At 40.8% G+C, this 25,517-nt stretch overlaps 1 protein-coding gene across 2 annotated transcripts in view; it reads right to left on the bottom strand.

Annotated features, from left to right (window-relative positions):
* Positions 1-25,273, bottom strand: part of SPARCL1 (SPARC like 1) — a 54,004-nt gene extending 28,731 nt beyond the window's left edge. Inside the window, exons 1-2 of one of the 2 annotated variants that reach the window (XM_079920311.1) lie at positions 24,695-25,273; positions 5,080-5,185 (exon numbers count right to left, since the gene is read on the bottom strand). In XM_079920311.1, coding sequence (XP_079776437.1) covers positions 5,080-5,147 — 68 coding nt within the window. In that variant the 5' untranslated portion in view covers positions 5,148-5,185; positions 24,695-25,273. The remainder of the gene's footprint in view (positions 1-5,079; positions 5,186-24,694) is intronic. The other variant, XM_079920310.1, reaches the window with a different exon arrangement.
* Positions 25,274-25,517: the final 244 nt, after the last annotated feature.

Below are 25,517 nucleotides of genomic sequence, written 5' to 3'. Positions count from 1 at the left end.
GGAAACTAAGGTTAAGTAACGTGTTCAAGGTTACTCAGTTAAGTGGCAGAACCGACATTAGAGACCTAGCTGTTTGGTTTTATGTCCATGTTCTTAATCAGTACTCTCTACTGCCACTGTATAGAAAAGACTTTCAGAGGAGGGAGTTCTTAACCTGAGATCTGAAAAACCACTCAGTACTAGTTAGCTGTGTGAAAGATGGAAGGGCAATCTAGAGGGTGGAAACAGCATGGGGGAAGGTCCAGAGTCATAAGACAGCATATGTTTGAGTTGCTAGGGTGTTAGAGGGTGAAGCAGAGGGAGATAAGGCTCAAAACAAGGCAAGTCTCTGTGCATTAAACTAGGAATTTTAAGTTCCAGTTGAAAAGCTATGGGTCTTCAATGACTGTAAGTGGGGGAATGATATAATCAGATCTGAGTGTTAGAAAGGGTCCTTGGGACAGCGATGTGGGGGACAGATGAGTAGAAAAACTTACTAGGAGGAAATTGCAATATCAAGATGACCGGTGGTCAGAGCCTTAAATTTTGCCTCTGGTCTTGAGAACGGAAAAGAGGGGGATAGATCCAGCTTGTACTGGCTCATGAGAGCCAGTTGTTAAATTTCCAGGAATTTGGTGAGCTGGCTATTAAACAAAGCCATCACTGAAAATTAAAGTATATACACTTACAATTTAGTTATATTAAAAACAAAAGAAATAAATACTCAAAACTCATCATTTTATACTTATTTTACTACTTTTACTGCTACTACTCTCTTGAAGTTATTTATGCCTGTTGTATCTGTAGGTGGAAATACTATATAATGTGTGGTAATGCACTTCTCTTCCCAATTCTATTCAGTGATGTCACATTAGTAGCTTGAAATCAACCATGGTGGGAGGATTACACCATGGAAATCATCAAATGCTACTCATCCCCCACCCCCTGCAAAAGCTGGTAGCTAAACATTTGCCAGTATACCACTGGATAGTTATGAGAAATATTTAAAGCCGGAACAGAGAAGACTCAATGTCAAATTGTATACTGTGGGAAGAAGCGAAGGACGAGTCTTGGGCTATCACATTTCTAATTTGGGCAACTGGGTAAAGGGTGGTGGTAATACAAGTATAAGGGATTATAAGAGTTTTAGAGGAAAGATGATGATTCGTTTTGGACTTGTTGGATTTGAGTAGAGATATACTTAAATGAATGGGTCTGGAGGTAAGCATAGAGTTTGGGGCTAAAGGTATAGTTTGAGTGTTTTTCGCATGAAAAGCTATACAGTGAGTAGAACAGAGGACAGGAGCCAGAACGCTGGTGAGTGAAGACCATTAGGTGCCGTTAGAGGATGGGAAGAACTAAACACACAAAGGATGAGAGAAAGGAGAGTCGCATAAGAAAAAGAAAACATTAAATGTTACAGAGAGGTCAAAGTAAACAAGTCTAGAGATTCTCCACTGCATTTGGAAATGCAGAGGTTACTGTAGAGTTGAGGGAGTGTAGTTTTGGTGCAGCAGTGCTGGTAGAGGCCAGTCTCCAGTGACTGGGGAGTAGATAGACAGTAATGGAGTGAAGACAGTATGTGTAGACCACTCTTAAGATGGTTGGCCATGAAAGGAAAGAGAGTGAGATGGAGATGGTAGCTAAAGGGGAAATGCAGTCACAGGAAACTTTTACTTGTATTCAGATGTGGTCCTCTAAGTCTTTTCTATGCTGAGGGGGAAACATAAGTAATGAATGAGAAGATAGATGGGAAGAGAGGAGACGTGGTAAATATCATGGCCTCCAGGGACCTGCACCTCCTGGGTTTCATACCCTGTGATTTTGCCCTTGGTTTTGTGACTAGTTCTGGCCAAAGGGACATTAGCAAGTAGGATGCCAGCAGAGACCTGGGAAGCACTTGCAAAGTGGGATTTGTCCTCCTGTGGAAGCCATCTTCCATGCTATAAAAATGCTCGGACTAGAGGCTGGTCCAGACCACTGAATGATAAGCAGCCACCTGAAGAGAACCCTGGAGGATGAGAAACCACAAGGGATGGTTCAGCCCCAGTTAAGCTCCCAGCTGGTTGGAGCCTCATGAGTGACTCCAGACAAAGTCAACAGAAGAATGACCCAGTTGAACTCAGTACAGATTGCAGAGTCATGTGCAAATAGGGGGACTGGTTTTAAGCCATTTAATTTGGGGCTGGATTGTTACGCAGTAATAGATAACTGAAATGGGGGAAAACAAAGAAGTTGCCTGAGTCATTGGGGAGGCAATATTGCACAGTGATTAAAGACGTAGGCTCTGAAATGGGACTTCCTGGACTCTAATACTTAATTTGCATAATCTTGGGTAAATTATTCAGCTTTTAGGAATCTCAGTTCTTTATCTGTAAAATCATGATGGACATTAAGTGAGGCAATAGACTCTCAGTAAGCCCTTGATAAATATTTGCTGGTCTCATATAAGCACAGGTGGAAGGTTTAACTTTGAAGAGAAGGAGACTCTTTGTTCTTCCAGACAAAAGGGAGGAAAAACTGTAAGGATACGTTGAGGTGAGGCCCCTAGAAATATCAGTCATTAAGTTGGGCTTAGTTACACCTTCCTCACATTTATAGAGCATTTCACAGTGTATAAAAGATTTTCTTGTATACTGTTTCACTTTATCCAACAAGAAAAGGAGGGTAGATAATATTTAGCTATAAAGAAACAGAAGCTTGAAGAATATAAATTATTTGGCTAAATGTGCAAGACTTAAGAGGTGAGCAAGGACTAGAATGTTGCACTGTGGACTCAGAATCCAGGGTTCTCACATGGTCTCGCAGAACAGGCTGCAAACTAGAAATGAGAAGTCTGGCTTTGGGCCCTAGTACTGCCAAGTCCTAAATGCTACTTTAAGAAAATTACTTAATCTCTCCAAACTTCTTCTATAGAATGGGAATAACAATTCCAATGTCAAAGGGAGCCACTGAAGTAGGGAAGCTCTTTGCAAACTCTGAAATAACATACACGTGTAAGTGATTATTATTTCCATTGCTCTGCCTGGTGGCTGTCATCAATATTATCATTATAGCCATTTATGTCTTATATTTAGTGTGGTATAAGGGAAATGAATCTTTAGTGTTCCTTACTTTTTCTCCTCCCTCTTTTCATGTCTTCCTCCCCTTGGTGATATCAAGCTACCCAGGAGTCCTAGTTACAAACTATTTTCACATTTAGTTCACTCAATGAAACAAACGCACATGTCCTATATTCCACATATTTAAATTCTAGTTTTCTACATGCAATGAATCCATAGGTAGAAGATAAGAAAATGTCTAAGTTAATGTCTTTCTAGTCTGGGTAAGAGGTATCTTCACATTGGCCTTAACCCAAAGGAGCTATAGAATGCTAATATTCTTGGCATAGCTGTGGAAAAGACATGAAGGCAGGATAAGTATAGGGTTTGTCATCTGAGCTTAGGTGGCCAGTTGTGCAGGATTTGGGGGAGTCAACCCCAACTTTTGCTGCATGGTCCCTGATTATTTACTGTGTCCCAGGTTGGAACTATTTTTTAGGGGTCTTATGTTTATTTCCATCCTGAAATCAAAAACAAAATTTAAAGACAGAATATGGTTATGTCATTTAGAATGTTTATAGCAAGTTGGGGGGGACCTTCAAGATGCTGGAGGAGTAAGACATGGAGATCACCTTCCTCCCAACAAATACATCAGAAATACATCTACACGTGGAACAACTCCTATAGAACACCTACGGAATGCTGGCAGAAGACCTCAGACTTCCCCAAAGGCAAGAAACTCCCCACGTACCTGGGTAGGGCAAAAGAAAAAAGAAAAAACAGAGATAAAAGAATAGGGACAGGACCTGCACCAGTGGGAGGGAGCTGTGAAGGAGGAACAGTTTCCACACACCAGGAAGCCCCTTCAATGGCGGAGACAGGGGCTGGGCAGGGGGAATCTTCGGAGCCATGGAGGAGAGCACGGCCACAGGGGTGCGGAGGGCAAAACGGAGAGATTCCTGCACAGAGGATTGGTGCCAACCAGCACTCACCAGCCCAAGAGGCTTGTCTGCTCACCCACCAGGGTGGGCAGGGGCAGGGAGCTGAGGCTTGGGCTTCAGTCTGATCCCAGGGAGAGGACTGGGGTTGGCTGTGTGAACACAGCCTGAAGGGGTTAGTGTACCATGGCTAGCTGGGAGGAAGTCCGGGAAAAAGTCTGGACATGCCTAAGAGGCAAGAGACCATTGTTTCGGGGTGCACGAGGAGACGGGATTCCTTCCCTGTGTGCCCACAGAGGCAGAGCACAGCCTAAACGAGCTCCAGAGATGGGCATGAGCCACGGCTATGAGCTCAGACACCAGAGAGGGGCATGAAACGCTAAGGCTGCGGCTGCAGGCACCAAGAATCCTGTGTGCAAGCAGAGGTCATTGTCCACACCTCCCCTCCCAGGAGTCTGTGCAGCCCGCCACTGCCAGGGTCGCGTGATCCAGGGACAACTTCCCCGGGAGAACACATGGCACCCCTCAGGCTGGTGCAACGTCACAACGGCCTCTGACGCCTCAGGCTTGCCCTGCATTCCGTACTCCTCCTTCCCCCTGGCCTGAGTGAACCAGAGCCCCCTAATCAGCCGCTCCTTTAACCACATCGTGTCTGGGCGGGAACAGAAGCCTGAGGGCGACCTAGATGCAGAGGTGGGGCCAAATCCAAAGATGAACCCCAGGAACTATGTGAACAAAGAAGAGAAAGGGAAATCTCCCCCAGCAGCCTCAGGAGCAGTGGATTAAATCTCCATCATCAACTTGGTGTACCCTGCATCTGTGGAATACATGAATAGACTTAAAATAAAGACTATTACAAGAGACAAAGAAGGACACTACATAATGATCAAGGGATCAATCCAAGAAGAAGATATAACAATTGTAAATATTTATGCACCCACCAGAGCAGCACCTCAATACATAAGGCAAATGCTAACAGCCGTAAAAGGGGAAATCAACAGTAACAGAATAATAGTAGGAGACTTTAGCACCCCACTTTCACCAATGGACAGATCAACCAAAATGAAAATAAATAAGGAAACACAATCTTTAAATGCTACATTAAACAAGATGGACTTAACTGATATTTATAGGACATTCCATCGAAGAACAACAGGATACACTCTTTTCTCAAGTGCTCATGGAACATTCTCCAGGATAGACCATATCTTGGGTCACAAATCAAGCCTTGGTAAATTTAAGGAAATTGAAATTGTATCAGGTATCTTTTCCAACCACAGCACTATGAGACTAGATATCAATTACAGGAAAAAAACTGTAAAAAATACAAACACATGGAGGCTAAACAGTACTCTACAAATAACCAAGAGATCACTGAAGAAATCAAAGAGGAAATCCAAAAAAACCTAGAAACAAATGACAATGATAACATGATGACCCCAAACTTACGGGATGCAGCAAAAGAAGTTCTAAGAGGGAAGTTTATAGCAATAAAATCCTACCTCAAGAAACATCTCAAATAAACAATCTAACCTTACACCTAAAGCAATCAGAGAAAGGAGAACAAAAAAACCCCAAAGTTAGCAGAAGGAAAGAAATCATAAAGATCAGATCAGAAATAAATGAAAAAGAAATGAAGGAAATGATAGGAAAATCAATAAAACTAAAAGCTGGTTCTTTGAGAAGATAAAAAAAATTGATAAACCATTAGCCAGACTCATCAAGAAAAAAAGGGAGAAGACTCAAATAAAAAGAATTAGAGGATACCCAAAACCAGACAAGGACGTCACAAAGAAAGAAAACTACAAGCCATTATCACTGATGAATATAGATGCAAAAATCCTCAACAGAATACTAGCAAACAGAATCCAACAGCACATTAAAAGGATCATACACCATGGTCAAGTGGGGTTTATCCCAGGAATGCAAGCATTCTTCAATATATGCAAATCAGTCAATGTGATACACCATATTAACAAACTGAAGGATAAAAACAATATGATAATCTGAATAGATGCAGAAAAAGCTTTCGACAAAATTCAACACCTATTTATGATAAAAACTCTCCAGAAAGTAGGCATAGAGGGAACTTACCTCAACATAATAAAGGCCATATACGACAAACCCACAGCCAACATCGTTCTCAATGGTGAAAAACTGAAACCATTTCCTCTAAAATCAGGAACAAGACAAGGATGCCCAGGCTCACCACTATTATTCAACTTAGTTTGAGAAGTTTTAGCCACAGCAATCAGAGAAGAAAAAGAAATAAAAGGAATCCAAATCATAAAAGAAGAAGTAAAGTTGTCACTGTTTGACAATGACATGATACTATACACAGAGAATCCTAAAGATGCTACCAGAAAACTATTAGAGCTATCAATGAATCTGGAAAAGTAGCAGGATACAAAATTAATGCACAGAAATCTCTTGCATTCCTAGACACTAATGATGAAAAATCTGAAAGAGAAATTAAGGAAACACTCCCATTTACCATTGCAACAAAAAGAATCAAATACATAGGAATAAACCTAACCTAAAGAGACAGAAGACTTGTATGCAGAAAACTAAAAGACACTGATGAAAGAAGTTAAAGATGATACAAACAGACGGAGAGATATACCATACTCTTGGATTGGAAGAATCAACATTGTGAAAATGACTATACTACCCAAAGCGATCTACAGATTCAGTGCAGTCCCTATCAAACTACCAATGGCAGTTTTCACAGAACTAGAACAAAAAATTTCACAATTTCTATGGAAATGCGAAAGACCCCGAATAGCCAAAGCAACCTTGAGAAAGAAAAATGGAGTTGGAGGAATCAGGCTCCCTGACTTCAGACTATACTACAAAGCTACAGTAATCAAGACAGTATGGTACTGGCACAAAAACAGAAAGATAGATCAATGGAACAGGATAGAAAGCCCAGAGATAAACCCATGCACATATGGTCACGTTATTTTATTTATTTATTTTTTGTGGTACATGGGCCTCTCACTGCTGTGGCCTCTCCCATTGTGGAGCACAGGCTCCGGAATGTGGGATCTTCCTGGACCGGGGAACGAACCCGTGTCCCCTGCATCGGCAGGTGGACTCTCAACCACTGTGCCATCAGTGAAGCCCTGGCCACCTTATTTTTGATAAAGGAGGCAAGAGTATACAATGGAGAAAAGACAGCCTATTCAATAAGTGTTGCTGGGAAAACTGGACAGCTACATGTAGAATAATGAAATTAGAACACTCCCTAACACCATACAGAAAAATAAACTCAAAATGGATTAAAGACCTAAATGTAAGGCCAGACACTATAAAACTCTAGAGGAAAACATAGGAAGAACACTCTTTGAAATAAATCACAGCAAGGTCCTTTTTGACCCACCTCCCAGAGAAATAGAAATAAAAAGAAAAAGAAACAGATGGGACCTAATGAAACTTAAAAGCTTTTGCACAGCAAAGGAAACCATAAACAAGACCAAAAGACAACCCTCAGAATGGGAGAAAATATTTTCAAATGAAGCAACTGACAAAGAATTAATCTCCAAAATATACAAGCAGCTCATGCAGCTCAATATCAAAAAACAAACAACCCAATCCAAAAATGGCCAGAAGACCTAAATAGACATTTCCTGAAAGAAGATATACAGATGGCCAACAAACACATGAAAGGATGCTCAACATCACTAATCATTAGAGAAATGCAAATCAAAAGTACAATGAGGTATCACCTCACATCACTCAGAATAGCTATCATCAAAAAAATCTACAAACAATAAAAGCTGGAGAGGGTGTGGAGAAAAGGGAACCCTCTTGCACTGTTGGTAGGAATGTAAATTGATACAGCCACTATGGAGAACAGTATGTAGGTTCCTTAAATAACTAAAAATAGGAATACCATAACGACCCAGCAATCCCACTACAGGGCATATACCCTGAGAAAACCATAATTCAAAAAGAGACATGTACACAATGTTCATTGGAGCACTATTTACAATAGCCTGGACATGGAAGCAACCTAGGTGTCCATCGACAGATGAATGGATGAAGAGGATGTGGCACATATATGCAATGGAATATTACTCAGCCTTAAAGAGAAATGAAGTTGAGTTATTTGTAGTGAGGTTGGTGGACCTAGAGTCTGTCATACAGAGTGAAGTAAGTCAGAAAGAGAAAAACAAATACCGTATGCTAACACATATATATGCAATCTAAAAAAAAAAAAATGTTCGATGAACCTAGGGGCAGGACAGGAATAAAGACTCAGACGTAGAGAATGGACTTGAGGACACAGGGAGGCAGAAGGGTAAGCTGGGACGAAGTGAGATAGTAGCATTGACATATATATACAATACCAAATATAAAATAGATTGCTATTGGGAAGCAGCTACCTAGCACAGGGAGATCAGCTCCGTGCTTTGTGACCACCTAGAAGGGTGGGATAGGGAGGGTGGGAGGGAGATGCAAGAGGAAGGAGTTATGGGGATATATGTATACATATAGCTGTTTCACTTTGTTATACAGCAGAAAGTAACGCTGTAAAGCAATTATACTCCAATAAAGATGTTAAAACAAGCAAACAAACAAAAATACAGAATGATCCAAGTAGGAAACCACTTCAAGTTTTAATTGTAAAGCAGATGCCTGTGTTGTAGTTTTAGAGATAGGACCTTGTGGAACAATCCAGTATCTATTTAGAATGTAGAAGACCTTGAGTTCTTCTCCTGTGTTCCAATTTGTCCTTCAGACCAGTCACTGGGCATTTTTATCTCACTGAGCTCATTGTATTTGATCACTGTCACACACTGATCAAAAATAATTTCACAGCCTTTAGCTTCTTATTTTAAGAACCGAACAAATGCGCTGATTTGTATGAATAAGACAGAGTGGAGAACTTTCCTGGGAAACAAGACACTTTTGAAAACAACTGTCAAACTGAAGACTACAGGAGTCTTAATTAGCTGATGCTTGCAAAATACTTCGAAAATGAAACCCATGGTGTTCTTGCTAAGTATGATGAATACCATTTATTCTTGGATAAGTAAAACGTCATATATTTTGAGACATTTGAATTTGTGTGCGCTCTCTACAAGATGCAGATTGTTATTTTTGCAGAAAAAGCAAATGAAACTCTATATGAAAAATGCAGAAGTGAGACAAATTTTTGAATAGAGTTATTATTCTTGAAGATGTAAATATGCAGTGGTGATGTGAAATTAGGTGAATATTATTTTTCCTAAATGTGTGAGCTGATTCAAAGGCAGCAGTATAGCTGAAAGAACACGTGGTATGAAATTGGAAGATCTAAGTCCAGACTTGAACTACTTTTTACCAGCAGAGAGACCAGTCAAGTCACTGGTTTCTTCATCTACAAAACAGGAAAAATAATAGTAGCTTTCCTACTTATCTTCTAGGGTTGTTTTGAGACTCAGATGTGATCAGATAGTCATGTGATAATTTTATTAACTGTCAATATGAAATGAAAGATATTATTTCTTTGAAACATTGATAAGGCAAAAAATGGCTTAATAACCCTAATAAGTAATAATCCATAGAGACTCTAATTCATCCTTTTACTTATAGTTCTTAAGTTATTTCTTTCTTACCTTTGTCCCATTGTTTCTTTCCATGGGTCTAGAGAGGTTAAAGGTGAGAGATGGTGGGGAAATTCAAGGAGAGCCTTTTCCTTCTCTTAGGAACAAAGTGTCTTATTACCAAACTTTTAGGAGAACCTTATCTGGAATTTTAAAAGATGACTGCTAGACTCCATTTTTTAGGTATGGCCTTTCTAGGGAAGCCCAAGATTTAGAATTTCAAATGCCTGCAGTTCTTCTACTCGCTGGCCCATATACCATCAAAACGATTATCCAGATGAAACGTTTGACATGGCAGAAATAGGTCTTCCATTAAGAACTAAACACCCACGAATGTCAATTCTCTTCTAGCTCATGCGAATAGTTGTCTTGACAGTTTCTAACATTTTTCATTTAATATGTATAAACAGTATGGTAACGTAAAGATGCCTATCAATTCTTTGCTGTTCCTCCCATTGAGAGGTGAAGTTGAATTCTCCTCCCCTTGAATCCGGACTGGCCTTAGTGACTTACCTGACTGAACAATTAAGGCGGAATTGATGTTCTGCGACTTTGGAGGTTAGCTCATAAGAGGCCTTGGACTTTTGACCTTAATCTCTCGGAGTACTTGTTTTGGGAGTTCCAAGCCAGTTTGTAAGAGACTGTCACACCACAGGAGACACTGTTCATGGTCCCTGCTGATCCCAGCTATCCATGTGTCCTTGCAAAGGCACAGTGTATGTGAGTGGAGCCACCTTGGACCCTCCAGAGTGGCTCACCTGCCAGCTCAGTACCTCTGAGTGACCTGCCCAAACTCCTAACGCACAAAATCTTGAGAAATTGTGTAATAATTGTTGGTTAAAGTCACAATTTGTAAGCAGCAATGAAGAACTGGACTGAACATTAAATATCTTGAGAGAAATATTCATTAGAAGTAGAATAACTTATGTTCATCAAAGTATTATTTTATTGAAAAAGTAGGTTCTTATCATTGACTGTTTAATATAGTAGCTAATGCCATGGCTTATATTTTTTGAGATTTTACTATGCGCCAGGTACTATGGTAAGTACATCACCCATGCATCACCCATGTATTCCCACCTGTCACCTCACCTCCACTTCATAGAGTATCCATCCATCCAATGAGAGCTTGCTGCACATCCCCCTGTGCCACTGTGCCCAGTCTTGAGTGAGGAGCATGGAAGCCAAAGGAATTTCCAAAGGGGTGGCCTTGACATTCTCAAAGATCTCTCTCTTTCTAGCTCAGGAGAAATTAGTATGTTCTGCCTGTTCTATAATGTGTAATTGAGGGATCCCTTTAACTATATTTAGAGGATCCCCACAGGCTTATCTTAGGCAAGAGTGTGCGACAGCCTTGTTCCCACACCTCTTCATCATCCCTTTCGGAGTTCCTCATCTTACTGTGTCACCCACCACTCACTAATCCCACTGGGTCTCATTTCACAGCTTCGGTCGGGATGGCCTCCTGGAGGCAGGGCTCTACTCCTCTCCTCAGGCATTTGCCAGTCCTTCAGAAAGTCGCCACCTCTCCCTGCCCTGGGGTGTAGGGGAGGGATGACTTTGGCCACATTTAATTGTCTTTGCTCAAATCATACTCTGATATCTGTCCTTTAAGTTCCTCTTTCTCTGTGAATGCGGGGCTTTTTCATATTTACATCTATTTATTCCTCCCTGCTTTTTTGCATATTCTTTGGGGTATAGACTTTTGAGTATGGCCAGAGGTGGATGTGCCACAAAGCTAAGAAGCTTAAGTTTCAGGGCTCCTCTCTTTTACAGGCTCCTTACAAATCCCTACGCCTCATTTTGATCTTTTTATTTTTCTCACTTTTTTGAATTTGTCAAGTTTTATTTGTGGCCAAGTACATGATATATATACATACATATATATGTATAAATATGATATAGAAATATACATGCTATTGGAATATATATAAATATACAAATGTTTTATTGACATAGGTTAAAAAAAAAAAGCATGTTCTGTATTTGTACGTTTCAAAGGTCTATACACATCTATTAAATTGAGCTGGTTGATTTTAATACTCAGATCCTCTATGTCCCAGCTAAATTTTTATCTTCCAGATCTGTCAGATTTTGAAAGATTTATATTGGAATCTGTTACTGTAATTATGTATGCATTTTAAAAATATTTATTTATTTATTTTTGGCTGCGTTGGGTCTTTGTTTCTGCGCACGGGCTTTCTCTAGTTGCGGAGAGTGGGGGCTACTCTTCGTTGTGGTGCACAGGCTTATTATTGCGATGGCTTCTCTTGTTGTGGAGCACGGGCTCTAGGCACACGGGCTTCAGTAGTTGTGGCTCACGGGCTCAGTAGCTGTGGCTCACGGGCTCTTGAGCACAGGCTCAGTAGTTGTGGTGCACGGACTTATTCGCTCTGCGGCATGTGGGATCTTCCCGGACCAGGGCTTGAACCCATGTCCCCTGCATTAGCAGGCAGATTCTGAACCACTGTGCCACCAGGGAAGCCCATGCATGCATGTTTTAAAATGAGGTTCTTCTTTTATTTTTATGTTTTTATTTTTTTAAAAAAAGAAGTCCCAGGACTTCCCTGATGGTTCAGTGGCTAAGACTCCACGCTCCCAATGCAGGGGGCCTGGGTTCGATCCGTGGTCAGGGAACAAGATCCCACATGCATGCCACAACTAGGAGTCTGCATGCCACAACTAAAGATCCCACATGCTGCAACAAAGATCCCTCATGCCACAACTAAGACCCGATGCAGCCGAAATATCAAGCAATCAATAAATATTTAAAAAATAAAAATGAAAAAGAAGGTCCCACACATTGTGTAAACCTCTGCTTCACAAGTGATGTTCACCTGAATGCCTGTGGCATTTGTCATGTTGCAGGACTTAGTAATATCTGAATGATTTGCTTCATAATGCTAATTGCATGACAATTCACCTTTGAGACCTCCCTAGCCCCTAAAATGATCAGTTACATGAGTCCTATTCTTTTTCTGCATTTAGCTCTTCTCTCTACCCCCTAAGTTATTTTATTCTCAACCTTCTTAAAATTTCTTTTCTCTGAATGCCAGGTTCTTAGCTTTCTCCTCTGACTACTCTTATTTGAATTTCCCTTATTAGTTAAACTCTACCAGCATATAAAACGTCTTTGGATTCAACGGAAATTGTCTCTCTTCTTTAGTTAATATAGTAAGTCGGTCATTAAGTTCAGCTGGTTGGGAGAAGAATTTCAAGTGTTTCAGCTCTGTGAAAGTACCAAGAATTACTTATTGGGGTAATTCTCTTCCGGGATTAAGAAAAACAGCAAATCATACCTAAGAACAGTTCCAAGTAGCCTCATTCTCATGGCGTTGGGACCCGCTGGGGAACAGCGCTGGGCTTTGATGAGTAGTTTTTGTGTGAACCGCTAATGAAAGCGTCCACTTCAAGCAGGAGTGCCTTCAGGATTCATCATGCTTCTCGGGTGCCTTATCGAGAGCCAACACACTGAATAGGGGAAAGACTGCTCGCCCAGTGGTACAACGTTACTCATTACCTGCCTTCTGTGAAAGAAGCAGGTACAATAAACCCCAGCGGATTCAGTGGCTGAGGTTTGAGGAGTTCTTTGAAAACAGGGTGAAAACCTAGGCTTATTTATGCCCTCAGAGGGGAAGCCCTGGAAGATTTATTCAAGCAAGGAGAAGACACGGCTTGTCTACAGCTGTACATTCTGCCTTTCCCGCATTGGGAAGAGATTATTTTTCTCTGAATATCCAGATATCTTCCACTTGCTCCCCCCAAATCCACTCCACACCCACTCTCCTGCCTTCTCCACCCTGAGCTGTCGCAGGGCCTGTGTGAACTGTAGCATCAGGTTCTCCTGCACGATGGTTTCTGTTGGGTTCAGCCAATGGGGTGACCAGGCAGGAGAGATTTGAGGGAAGGAGGAGAGTAAAACCAGGGTGTGTATTTTCTCAGCGCCGTCTCTGTGACTGTGTCCCTCTCCGGAAGGTCACAGCCCCTCTCAGTGTCCCTGGCTCGTACAAGCTGAGCTTTCACTAGTCTATTCCTACAACACCTTGAGACTTCTCTATGCCCTGCCCATTCTTCGGTCAATCGTCCCTTAATTCCACTCTCCTCAAATCCCCAAATTCAGTTTTCCTGCCGGGATCTGTCATTTCCTTGCTAGACCTTGACCCACAGTACTTGATCCAAATTTAGGATTCATGGGTTTGAATATAATTCAGACCCCCTGCCAGCAGAGCTGTGCCCTGCTCCCCAGTGATGTCCTGTTTCAAGTCTTTCTATAGTTGCTATGGGTTTGTATAAAGATTATTTGAAGATGAAGACCTTTGAGATTCAACAGCGAAGCCTTCTCAGAGCATCCCTTGTCTGACTAAAAGCAGAAACTTCTGAGAAATGAGAACTACCATACATTCCCTCTTCAGGGTGGCTCTATTCCCAGTAGAGAGAACAAGGGTAAATCTACCAGTTTCCTCTCCAGGGCAGTTTTATCACCTTGAAAAAGACAGAAAAACCACTTATACCTTTATGACAAATATCATAAACTCTCTTATCTCCAGTTTGTTCTAAAAACCCATTTGTCTTTCCTAAAAAATCCTTTTGTTCTTGCCACAGAAGCTGTTTCTCTCCCTTCCCTTTCTCCTACCAAATTAGGTCGGTAAGCCTTTAACAGTTTAAGGAGCCAGCTACTTTTGTTGGCCTCTCTATGCATATAAATAAACGTTTTTCTCCTATTAATCTGTATTTTGTCCATTTAATTTGCAGGCCCCAATTACTGAATTTAAGAGGGTAGAGGAAAAAGTTTCTCCTCCCTTACATTGCCTTAGCAGGTGCACATATTTCTTTTTAAGTGGAGCATAGCAGTCCTCAACTTTGGAGAGAATCAAAAGTTACAAGGTATTAACACGTGACTAGCACTCAATAAACTTGATTTCACCCAGGATCTGAAGGTGTTCTAGAATCGAAGAGTTTTAGAAAGAAACATGGGCATCTAGCTCTGGGAGTGTTTTGTGTTGGAACTTGGCATTTTCACTTTACCCTCCTATTTCTCTTTTCATGTAATTGCTTGAATGTTATGAGAGCAGGATTACTCTGGAGACTTGGGAAATAAATCAATCTCTTTGTTCTTTTCCCTTCCATTATAGTCCTTTCCCACACCAAAGGAAACCCAATTCAGTAGCTTAGTCTGACTAAACATTTTAAACATTGTTCTAAATATACTGGTTTGGGCTTGTTAGTCCCAGAATGTGTAGAAATTTGCCTAATCAAGGGTAGTCTAATTAGGACCTCCCTGGCAGTCCAGTGGTTAGGACTTCACGCTTCCACTGCCCGAGGCACAGGTTCCTTCCCTGGTCAGGGAGCTAAGATATCCGCATGCTGCATGGTACAGCCAAAAAAAAAAAAAAAAAAGAGAGAGAGAGAGGGATAGAGTAGTCTAATTAGCCACATTGAAGCAAAACTGTATTCTGCATGAATAATGCTGCACAAGGGAGTCTGTTGTTAATTCTTTTTGGATAATGACTATTTGGGGTTTCATGGCACTGAAATGTACATAGCACATCCAGTAACTGGCTGGGCTACGGATGTCTACAGATATTAACCCTGTTAACAAGATGCTGGGAAGCATAAGGTGAGTCAGCCACCTCCAGCCATGACCACCACCTCAGACCTTACTGTGGCCACCATCTAAACACGGGATTTAAGAACAATAAAACAATAAAGAACCAAATGTAGAGTAAGCGGGGGCTGGAATTTTGTGTGCCGTCGTTTGGAAAAGAAAAGAAGTTAGTCAGATCTCAGGCTATAGTAACCTCCAACATTCCTACCCAGAGTAGTTTTCAAATTATAAGAAAACATTTATTTGCTTTTGAAATCAATCACTTTAAATTGTTTTCCTGTCGCAAGAAGACATCAATCAGTTGTTTTTATCGGTGACCCGGTGCTGTCACTTCCCACCCCTCCCTCCCCCTTGCCTATCCAAGAAGCTACTGAATGCATGGTCACTGGGAATGCCGAGGTCTATGCCCAAATCTTGAAGCTCTCAGTTTAAAGCAAAAGCTTCCAGTAGTTTCCTCTACCTGTATTTTAGGAAATTACTGAGGAGTTTTCCTAGAAAGAGCTTCATCTATACCCGGTGTGAGGTCCTCAAAGCCTGCTGTTACGTGTGCTGGAATTGGGGAGCAGGGAAGAAAAGGAGGAGGAAAGAAGACCCTTGGGGTTCAGCATTTGTGTTTTGTTTCTTCTGAATTCCAACAGAATGCTGTGTAGATTTAGAGTTAGCTCAAAGTTGCTTGGTCTCCAATAAAAGGTTGGGAAATCCACTAAACAAATGGCTTGAGGGTTAAAAATGATTCCATTGTGCTAAGACAGCATGAAGATCTGACCAATCATGGTGTCTTGAAACCAGCTACAAGTTTTCTTTGACCCATAATCAAGATTAATTCTTCTGGCTTTTGTAGATTTCAGGCCACCTTCCCACTGGGTCTCTATCATATTATACAGATGATTAGGTAACTCAAGTTGAATCAAGTATGGTAAAAATGCATTACTTTTGGTGCTCTTTGAGGATAACTATGAATGGTGGATTCTTATCCTTGTTTATTTACTTTTTATTAACTCTATGGGCATATCAGTATTATTGAACCTGTGGTAAACTTTATCCTATTAAAACAGAACAAAAGCATTTACCTGTTCATATTCCACTCATATTTAGTTAAAAACTTATGAGTTGATTGGATGCTCCTAAAAATTTTGCCCATTTGGGGGGATAAGCTGCAAATCCAGGTCTTATACATATTCAGTGGACTACAGTGGTTATGTTGTAGTGATAGAGATCTGATTAGAATGTGGTTGGTAGTTTTATTGTTTCAACAATTATAGAGTTTTGCCAGGTATTTGTAAAATATGTATTTCCATAAATGACTATTTCGAGAACTATCTCCATTTATCTCAATTAAGTTTGAGGAATTTGGGGTGACCCTTCTTTTAGCACTGCAGTTTCTCCTTATCCTTAAGGGAATGGGTGGCACAGGGCGCGAAAGACGTCAGGAAAAGATTATAGGAGGATACTGGCTTAAATAACTCACTACTTTTTTTTCTTGTTTGACATGACATTCCAAATTCAAAAAGAGAAGTCATCTTGCTGAATCAAAAATGTGTCTGTGGACGATTTTGCTTTGCTCAGCTAATGGATCCTGGAGGAAATCTCCAGAAACTCCTGGCATCAGATATGAACATATTTTTCCTTCTTATGGGAATGGGGGTAGTAATAGTATGACCATCATTCCTAAGTAAGGCCGGTCAAGGTCACTGCAACCTTTCTGCATAGTTGCCTAAGAGAGAAGGCAGAACACAGACACATCCCCCCGTGTCTGAAACCCCTTTGTTTAGTTTCCTTTTGTATCAAAAGGATTGGCCTTCACCATGGGAGAGGCTGTAACTGGATTTCACCATGAAAGGAGGTTGTAATTAGATTTCTCAGCAGGTCTATGAGTTCTGTCCCTGGAAAAAACAGAGAAAAGGGCCTGAATATTCTTTCCTCTAGCTGGAAAGGTAGCCAGCCAAGCCTGCAGAGACTGGTCTGAAAGGCCCCGACCTCTGATGGAACAATGTCAACTCTGGCCTCCAAGACTGAGTGCGTGGTCCTTCAGGTTGAGGGTGCAAAGCAGTGCAAGTGATAGCTAAAGATTTCTTGGCATTTGGTAGGAAACATAGGACATTCCTCCGAATGAAACCCTCTGACTCTTGGTCTCTCTGTCTCTTGGCGTCCTGAAACTTCTATCTCCTAGAGAAGCGGAGGGCACCTAAACTTTGGAACATTCTAGAACATCATTCTCCATCTAGATTTAGGAATGAACTTACACAAACAACCAGAATATATTTTTGGGTACTGTGGTTCATTTTGAGTTCTTAGTTGTATTGGTTCCATTTCAGTTTCCATAATATTTTCTAGAAGTTTACATTGGAATGCAGTTATGTCAGAGAAGGTGTTTGTATTTGATTTCTTTTCAGCTGTTACAGTTTTTAAAAAGAATGTTAATTGAAATTCACATTTAAAATGGTGAATTTTATTTTTGAAGTTCTGCTTGTTGCCTTGCCACGTAAATCTACTTAACCTAACCGTCTATCTCCACTGGGCACTCCTTGTCTCGCTAGGTCTCTTTTCTCTTCTTATCTCCTTGCTCTTTCTTTTCCTCCTAAGCATTAACAAGCTGTCTGACCACTGAACCAGAGTGGAAACATGGCCATCCATACTTTTAAAGGCAGGAACAGGCTTGGAGTCTACTCTTTTCCATCTCTTGTATTGGCTATGTCAATGACTCCTTGGAAAGTTTAGTGTTGGTAGTTTTTTAAACTGAATTTCCTTCATGCTGCCTGGAGCTCCTCAGGCAGCCAGTATTTTCCCTAACCCTCCCCCTTGCTCTGCCACCCCCCGTTGTTGGCTCCTTCCTTGGCAGCCTCAACCAAACGTATAAGTCCCCCTCCTTCTCTTGGAGACCAAGGAAACCTCCTTCAGTATTTTTGGTTTTCAAGGCAGACGATGACTACGTGATCTGTTTGTCTTACCTTGTCTAAGGTCAGAAGAACTGAGAATGACGTACATATGTGCAGAAAAAGGAGAGGTTTGCCCTGTCTGTTTTCCCTGTTACTTTACTTTTCTTCTTATGACTGGCATCTTGTTTCCTGGAGTATGTACCTCTACATTTCCAAATAAGGCCAGGTATCTTTTGTTGAGTTTGTTTATATCAGGGGAAGACTGTAGGCTACTATTTTTAGCAAGTATTATAACTATGGAAAAATTTCCTTTCAGGGAAATGTAGTAAACAAAATGATTATTATCATTTTGCTTCATAATCAGACTCAGACAGAACATTCTCCTTCATCCTGACTTTACATGACGGCCAAAGGCTTCATTATCAGAGAGCAAACCCCTTAGTCATATTTTGGCTAACGTATACATGTTGTTACCTGATCCAGACTTAACGCTGTTGCTTTAGGGCTTTTAAAGTATGACTGAGTCTCTTGGGAGAGCTCTATAGCTTGGCGTTAAATGAATCTGAAGATTTAAGAAAGATGGCTTTCTATTTTGAGTTCTCTGCGGAGTCGCCATTTGACATCGAAGTGTCCCAGTCCTGCCAGTGTATACGATACACTCAGACTCAAAGATGCAGACTTTTCTAGGGCTCTGACTGCAACTGTCTGTCATCCTGCCTGACTGAACCTACCACTATGTGAGTCTAGGCTAGGGATAGATACGGTTCATGCCCGTCGGAACTTTCAGTCTAACCAGAATTCAGCATTAAACATGAATCAAGCAGAGGACAAATACTTTTAGGGCTTCACATCTCCCACTGCTCTACCCCTTCCTCTCAGAGGATCTGGCCTTCTCTCTGTTCCTCAGTCTACGGTCCCTCCTGCCACAGGATCTTTGCACGCTCAGACTTCTCTTGTCAGCATCCACTTGCTCCAGCTGCCACTGCCCAGCATGCACACCTCCCACAGGGCTAACCTCTATTTAGGCTTCCGATCAAGGAAAGCCACACCTGACCTTGAGTGGAAGTCGGGATCCTTACGTGCTTTCTTAGAAGAAAGGTGCTTTTCCTTCGTAACACTTATTTCAGCATATAATTATACAATACACGCTCAATACAATGTGAACTTTTTCGCCCCCCAAAATCATGCTATAACAAAAGGGATGTGCCCTATATTTTAGCAGTTCTGAGGTCTCTCGCATAAAAGGATATTGTCTCAATTACTTCATTTTGAACAACAAAGTACCATTTCAGGCAAACAGCCTGAAATGATCTCAAGCAATGTTTATTTTTGTTCTTAGGAAGGTCACCCGCACGATGGAAAAGGAGATAAAGATATTTAAAGCAGATTTAGCAATTATTCTTGAGGTATGACTTCATTTTTGCAACTGTTGGAATTACACAGTTTTAGAAAACCATACTTTAGAGACTCAAGCGGCTTTCAATAAGCCCTTTAAAGAGTACTGGAAAAAGCCATATAGGAGGTAATTAATATGTAGAGATCATCACCATGGAATGAGAATCTATGCTTGGGGCTCAAATCTGCAGCGCTAGCAGATTTCTGAGAAGTGAGTTATAAACAGCTTGCAGAGGATTGATGATGCACTACTCTCTATTAGACAGTTACAGAGTGGCTCCAGTGAACACAGACAGTGTTGTTAAAGAGGCATAGAGAGAGTGTTAACAAAATCATTTCATGAAATATGAGAATAAAAAAGTCATTCTTATAAGTATAAAATATTTTAAATGAAATGAGATTTAAAATAATGTATTTGTAACAATAGAGTAAGCGTCCTAAGCATACCTTCCAATATTATCCATCCGTGTATGTATTTAGGTTGGCCAAAGATTTTGCCTGAGGACCTTTTTATTAGAAAAATGAAGGTGGCTTTGTATTTGAGGTCACCTTATGTTTGGGCAAATGTACTTTTGAGAAAAAATTATCAAAGTATAGTTGATTTACGATCTTGTGTTAATTTCTGCTGGACAGCAAAGTGACTCAGTTATACACACACACACACACACTCACACACACATATATTTTCTTTTTCACGAATGCAGTTTTTATTAATGTGATAATTTGATTAACAACTGTCTCCCTAACTACACAGTAAGTACCACAAGAGCACAGCCATTCTCTGTTTGTTCCTGTAGCATCCCTGGCATTTCACACAGAATAGAACTGAGTACATTAGTTGTTTGAGACATAAGATAAAAATATTACTTATTTCATGACCTGGAAAACACTGGAGAAACTAAAACAGAAATTTTAATAAAAAGTATTTTAATGAAAGATAAGACGTTTTGATACATTTTGCCCTAGTGTTAATCAAGATGAGAAGAATCTCTTTTACTCCTTATAAATGTAAAAATCCTTAATTATTCCCTTTTATCCTTTTAAGAAATTCAATGGTTCCTGTTTATACAAGGATAATTCTGAGGCCTGTTTTCATTGCAGTTTCCTCACTGGGAGATTTCAAGTTCAAAAAAAGCCATTCTTATCAGAGTTAGACCAAATGAGAAAAGTATTAAAAGAACGACTACTTCTTGAGCACTTCCATCCATTGTTTCAGTTAATCCTACAACAGTCTTATGAATTAGCTGTTATCCCCGTTGAAGAAGTAGGGGAAACTGAGGTTTGGTGAACTTCACGGCCAACCTTTACCACTGGTCAGATCCTGTAATAAGAGCCTTACATAGAGTATCTCATTCAATTCCCATGACAATTTTATGACCATTATTATCTCTCTTTTACATATGAGAAGATGAGGCAAAGAGTGGATAAGATAAAAAACTAGAGAGTGTAAGTGCCAGGATTCCAGTCCAGGCAGCCTGCCCCTGAGTCCCCTTGATTGATAATCACCTGGATAAGCACATCGTGAAGGTGGGAGGCGGTAGCGGGGACTCGGGAAATGGCTTTAGTGTGGGGCCCAGCCTGTCCTACAAAGTGAGGTCCTGTCTCTTTCTCCTCCTTTGTCTTCCCGGTTGCTTTTCCCTGCACTCGACAGTAAACTGGGCACCGTGTCGTAGCTTTCTTGTTCATTTTCTTAACACCCATTCACTGACTCTTTAAAGGAAATGTTTGGCGTACATAAGTTGGTTGCATAATAGGAAGGAAACAAGCCAGGATGGGGGACTTCATTTCTCAAGGATTTTTAAAGCAGACTAAGAGTTATTTCACAGAGAGGGCTGTGAAACTCGAGCCTCTCTGTCCCCTTTCATTGCTATGACTACAGGCTGCTCCTGCTACAGAAAAAGCAGCTGACATTTCAATTCTAGGAACATAGAGGAGAGGTTTACAAAAACAGAAAAACAAAAAACAAACCCTTTTGTTTGAATTTCAGTTAGAGAGGAAAAAGATACCCCCTAGAGCAAGTCAAAACCCCTATTCCTGCCTTTAGAAAAGATAAGAAAGGAGAAATGTTCGGACCTTTTCCCCCCTCCAGGTAGGCCAATAAAACAGAGTTGAGGGCAAAGCATCATTTCGCCTCATTCCTCTTAATGGCAATCTGAAACAGAAGACTCACTGTGGTTTCGTTTGACTTGGCCATTAAGAAGCTACTAATGGATGAAGCAGTAAGGACTCAGTAATAAATACTTCAGGCTGAGGCCCTCTCAAGGGCATACGGTAGTGTCAGATTTATTTTTCCATTTCTTTAGATAAAAAAAAGACAATTCAATGAATATTTCCTTTTTGACCCCCACTATTACTGCCAGAAAAATTATTCCAAGTGTGTAATCAAACACTTCCTCACTGTGTGTAGAAAAATTATTCCAAGTGTGTAATCAAACACTTCCTCACTGTGTGTAGAAAAATTATTCCAAGTGTGTAATCAAACACTTCCTCACTGTGTGTCTAGTACTCTGCCAGGTGCTATACCTGACATTTAAAAAGCATCTTATTTAATTCCTACAATGACCCCATTGTGGGTATTATTATCACTATTTGCTTAATAGATGGGTAAACTGAGTCCTGGAGGTGTGAAGTGACTGCCTAAGCTCACAAAGAGGCAGAGCCAGGATTCAAACTGAGGCGTGTTAGACGCTGAAACCCATGCTCTATCTGCTCTGTCGGGCTGACTCTGAGGCATAGACCTGGCATTGACATTTTATTATACAGCAAAGTGTGTAAGTACAAGGAAGAAACCCTGAGGGAAATCTTAGAGTAAATTCCCTTTCTACAGAGTTCCATTCGGGACATATAGGTAGACTAGTGCTTTGATATCAGCTATGATCGATAGATTGATTCAAACGTACCAGACATAGCTGTTTTCCTCGTTTATCACAACAAATCTCCAAGGTAGTAACTAATTTTATGATCCCCATTTTGGCAAATGAGGGCACGGAGGTTCAAAGTGTCATCTGTGCAAAGTCACAGACCCTGGGAAAGCCCAGATATAAACCAGATCTGTACGTTTCTAGAGCCCATGATCTTATTCACTTTATTACACCATCTCCTTACGATCAGTCGAGACCACACACTCTGTTCCCCAAACTTCTGATCATCTTTTTAATTAATTAATTAATTAATTTTAGGGTCCGCGGGCCTCTCACCGCTGTGGCCTCGCCCGTTGCCGCGCACAGGCTCTGGACGCGCAGGCTCAGCGGCCATGGCTCACGGGCCCAGCCGCTCCGCGGCATGTGGGATCTTCCCGGACCGGGGCACGAACCCGTGTCCCCTGCATCGGCAGATGGACTCTCAACCACTGCGCCACCAGGAAAGCCCTCTGATCATCTTTCGATGCCCAAGATAAAAATCAGGCTAGCCTCAGGTGGTACTACCTGTGCAAGCCCAGCCTTTGGGGGAAGATGCTCTGTGGGCCCTATTTGAACCAGACCCTGGCCTAACTGGGCATCTCTTGGGCAGCCAGACCTACTGGGGAAGTTCTCCTGGATTTCTGGGCCCCCCTTCTCCTTCACTGAAGGGTGTTCCAGAATGATATGTGAGGGAAAAGGGCATCTGAAGTCTGAAAAACAGTCGCTTATGTTCTTGGTGGAAAAAGATTCCCAACATGTCCTGGACCTTGTGCTAAACTTAGCTGAAATAGCAATGCTTGTGTACCGTTACATATCAACTGACTAAAAATAATAAGCTGTCAAGAGGAAATGAAATGAAGAATATTTTGGAGTTGTCCAGATATATCACTATTTATTTCATTTCCGTCCTCCCTATTTATTATTTTTACTTAGTTGATAAGTGAAACTGTGCATAAGAGCCTATTGGGGATTAAATACCAAAGGACCTGGAAGGAAACCCCAGTACTCAAATTGCTAAATGGCTGTACAAAGATTCCCTGAAAGAAAAAAGGCAAGATTCATTAATAACGTGTTCATATTCTTTTCCAAAATGTGGAAAGCAGCATTGTTTGATTGGATGATAAGCAGATGAAACAGACTGCTGTGCTTTGTTGGATCTTGTTAAATGGATAGAAATATAAACTTAAATGTTTCCTGAGAGGGGTGTCCTTTTTTTTTTTTAATATTCATAGTTAATGTACCCATCAATGTTTAGCTGAATAAGCTGTGAATTGAAAAAAACTGGTATCCATGAGAAAGGGGAGAATCAAAAAAAAAAGGATTTCTGCTGAGTTGGACCAAGTGAACATTTCTATTCAGTGTACTTAGGCCCTGGGCCAGAGGGGAGCTCAGATATAATGCCAAGGTGACATATTTAACCTCTGTGCAGATTAAAGGCAGTTCAAAAGAGATACTCTCTCTGCACTACCTCTTGGTTATAGTATCAACAGCATTGATCTGCAGTTGAAAACATGGTTTTCTCCTGCAAGGTGACCTCTAATACCCAGGAGGAATGAGGGAGCGTGACTTGCATTATTGTTTTATTTTAGAAGATAGAGCCAGAAATGAAGGTACCTTACAATATAGGAGTTATCATAATTTTTTAGCTCTTTGATTCCCCTCCCTCATTTTTCCCTTGCTAAATTAGACATCGTTAGGAATTAGAAATTTTATGTATGTGTGTGTGTGTGTGTGTGTGTGTGTGTGTGTGTGTATCCTAAAAAATGATAGAAGATGACAAGAGACAGTGAGTCAGAAAACTATAAAAGGGAGTCAGGAAAAAATAATCACAATAACTAAAAAATAATCAAAGGAAAATATAGTATTATAGGGATTTTCTTACCTTTTGGAAAAGCAAAATGTTCCATTTCTACATTGCTGTTAGGTACAGACTGGGACAGTGGTGGTGACTGAATAACTTCAGATAATTTAAACATGGAAAACACCCAAATTACTTTGATTTGAAAGTTTGTGTTTTTTTTTAACAGCTACTTTCCTTTTGATTTATTTAATACATTTAGTAAACTATTTCTGTAAAACACATTTCAGGATTTCAGACTTCACCAAGATCTGAATGCTAGTCTGGCCAACAACATTTCTGCATTTCTAAACATCATTTATTAGTTCTTACTATTTAATCTTGGAGAAGAAAAGGAAACATGAATTCAAGTGTTAAAATTCCCTAGTAAGTAGCTTTTCTGTAAATCATGCAAAAGGGTTCTTTTGTTCTTGTTGTTAAAAAATGGCTTTGTATTAGGCAAAAATATTAGACATCTTTATCAGATCATGCAAATCAGGTTAACAAATACAGTAAACTTATTAAAATTTACCTTCAGGTAGGTGGCTGGACCCAGAGCCTTGGCAGAAAATTGAAGCTGAATCCTGTCTTTGCACACAGTCAGGAAATAAGTTTCACAAACGCCCAATACTCTTTGAATCTCTTTCCTCGTTAGCTCTGCTTCTTTGCCCAGAAACACATTCAGGTCTATTGGAGTTGAAATTCTGCTGCTCTGTCAACTACTCAGGGTCTGAGGTGACAGACGAATTTGGAGGTTGGCACAGGGACGTATTTCAGACTGTCATCGTTTTTGTTGCAGATTCCTGCAGTTCTCCAGCGGGCTAGCCTCTCACTCCAAGGGCGAGGGCGCGCTCAGCTTTACAGGCAGCGCAGACCTACAGGGAGAGAGCTCATTCTGCCGGAGAGAACGGGTTAACAGTTCTCCCCTCGAGCTCTTGTTCTCAGAGGCTCGTAACTTGGCCAGAATATAAGCACTTGGCTCCGTATGCCTTTTTCTTGTCTTTTTCAAACAACTCTGAAAGGTTTTACAAGCGGGATCCCTTTTGGGGGAATTTTTATTTTAAGACTGAAAAGAAACTCCATGCTGTGGTTTCTTCCTAAAGGAAATTGGTGGGGTGGGGCTTAAGGAAGGGGTAAGAATAATTGCAGCAGATGCATTTCTACATTGCTTCTGCAAAAATTGTTCTCACGAATATGCCTGAATTTGGTAACAGTAGGGTACTGCAGATACTTCAACCTTTCTTTAAGTGACCTTCAGAAATGTACATACATGTGAAGCATTCCTCCTTCATAGTGTAGCTCATTCATAAGCCGGTTCAGGAACGTTACAGTTCATAGACTATTCTTCCCCCTAC

Source organism: Stenella coeruleoalba (genome assembly GCF_951394435.1).
Source record: "Stenella coeruleoalba genome assembly, chromosome: 4".
NCBI lineage: Eukaryota > Metazoa > Chordata > Mammalia > Artiodactyla > Delphinidae > Stenella > Stenella coeruleoalba.
The sequence above is the reverse complement of the archived record's forward strand: the minus strand, read 5'-3'. Positions and strand labels throughout refer to the sequence as shown.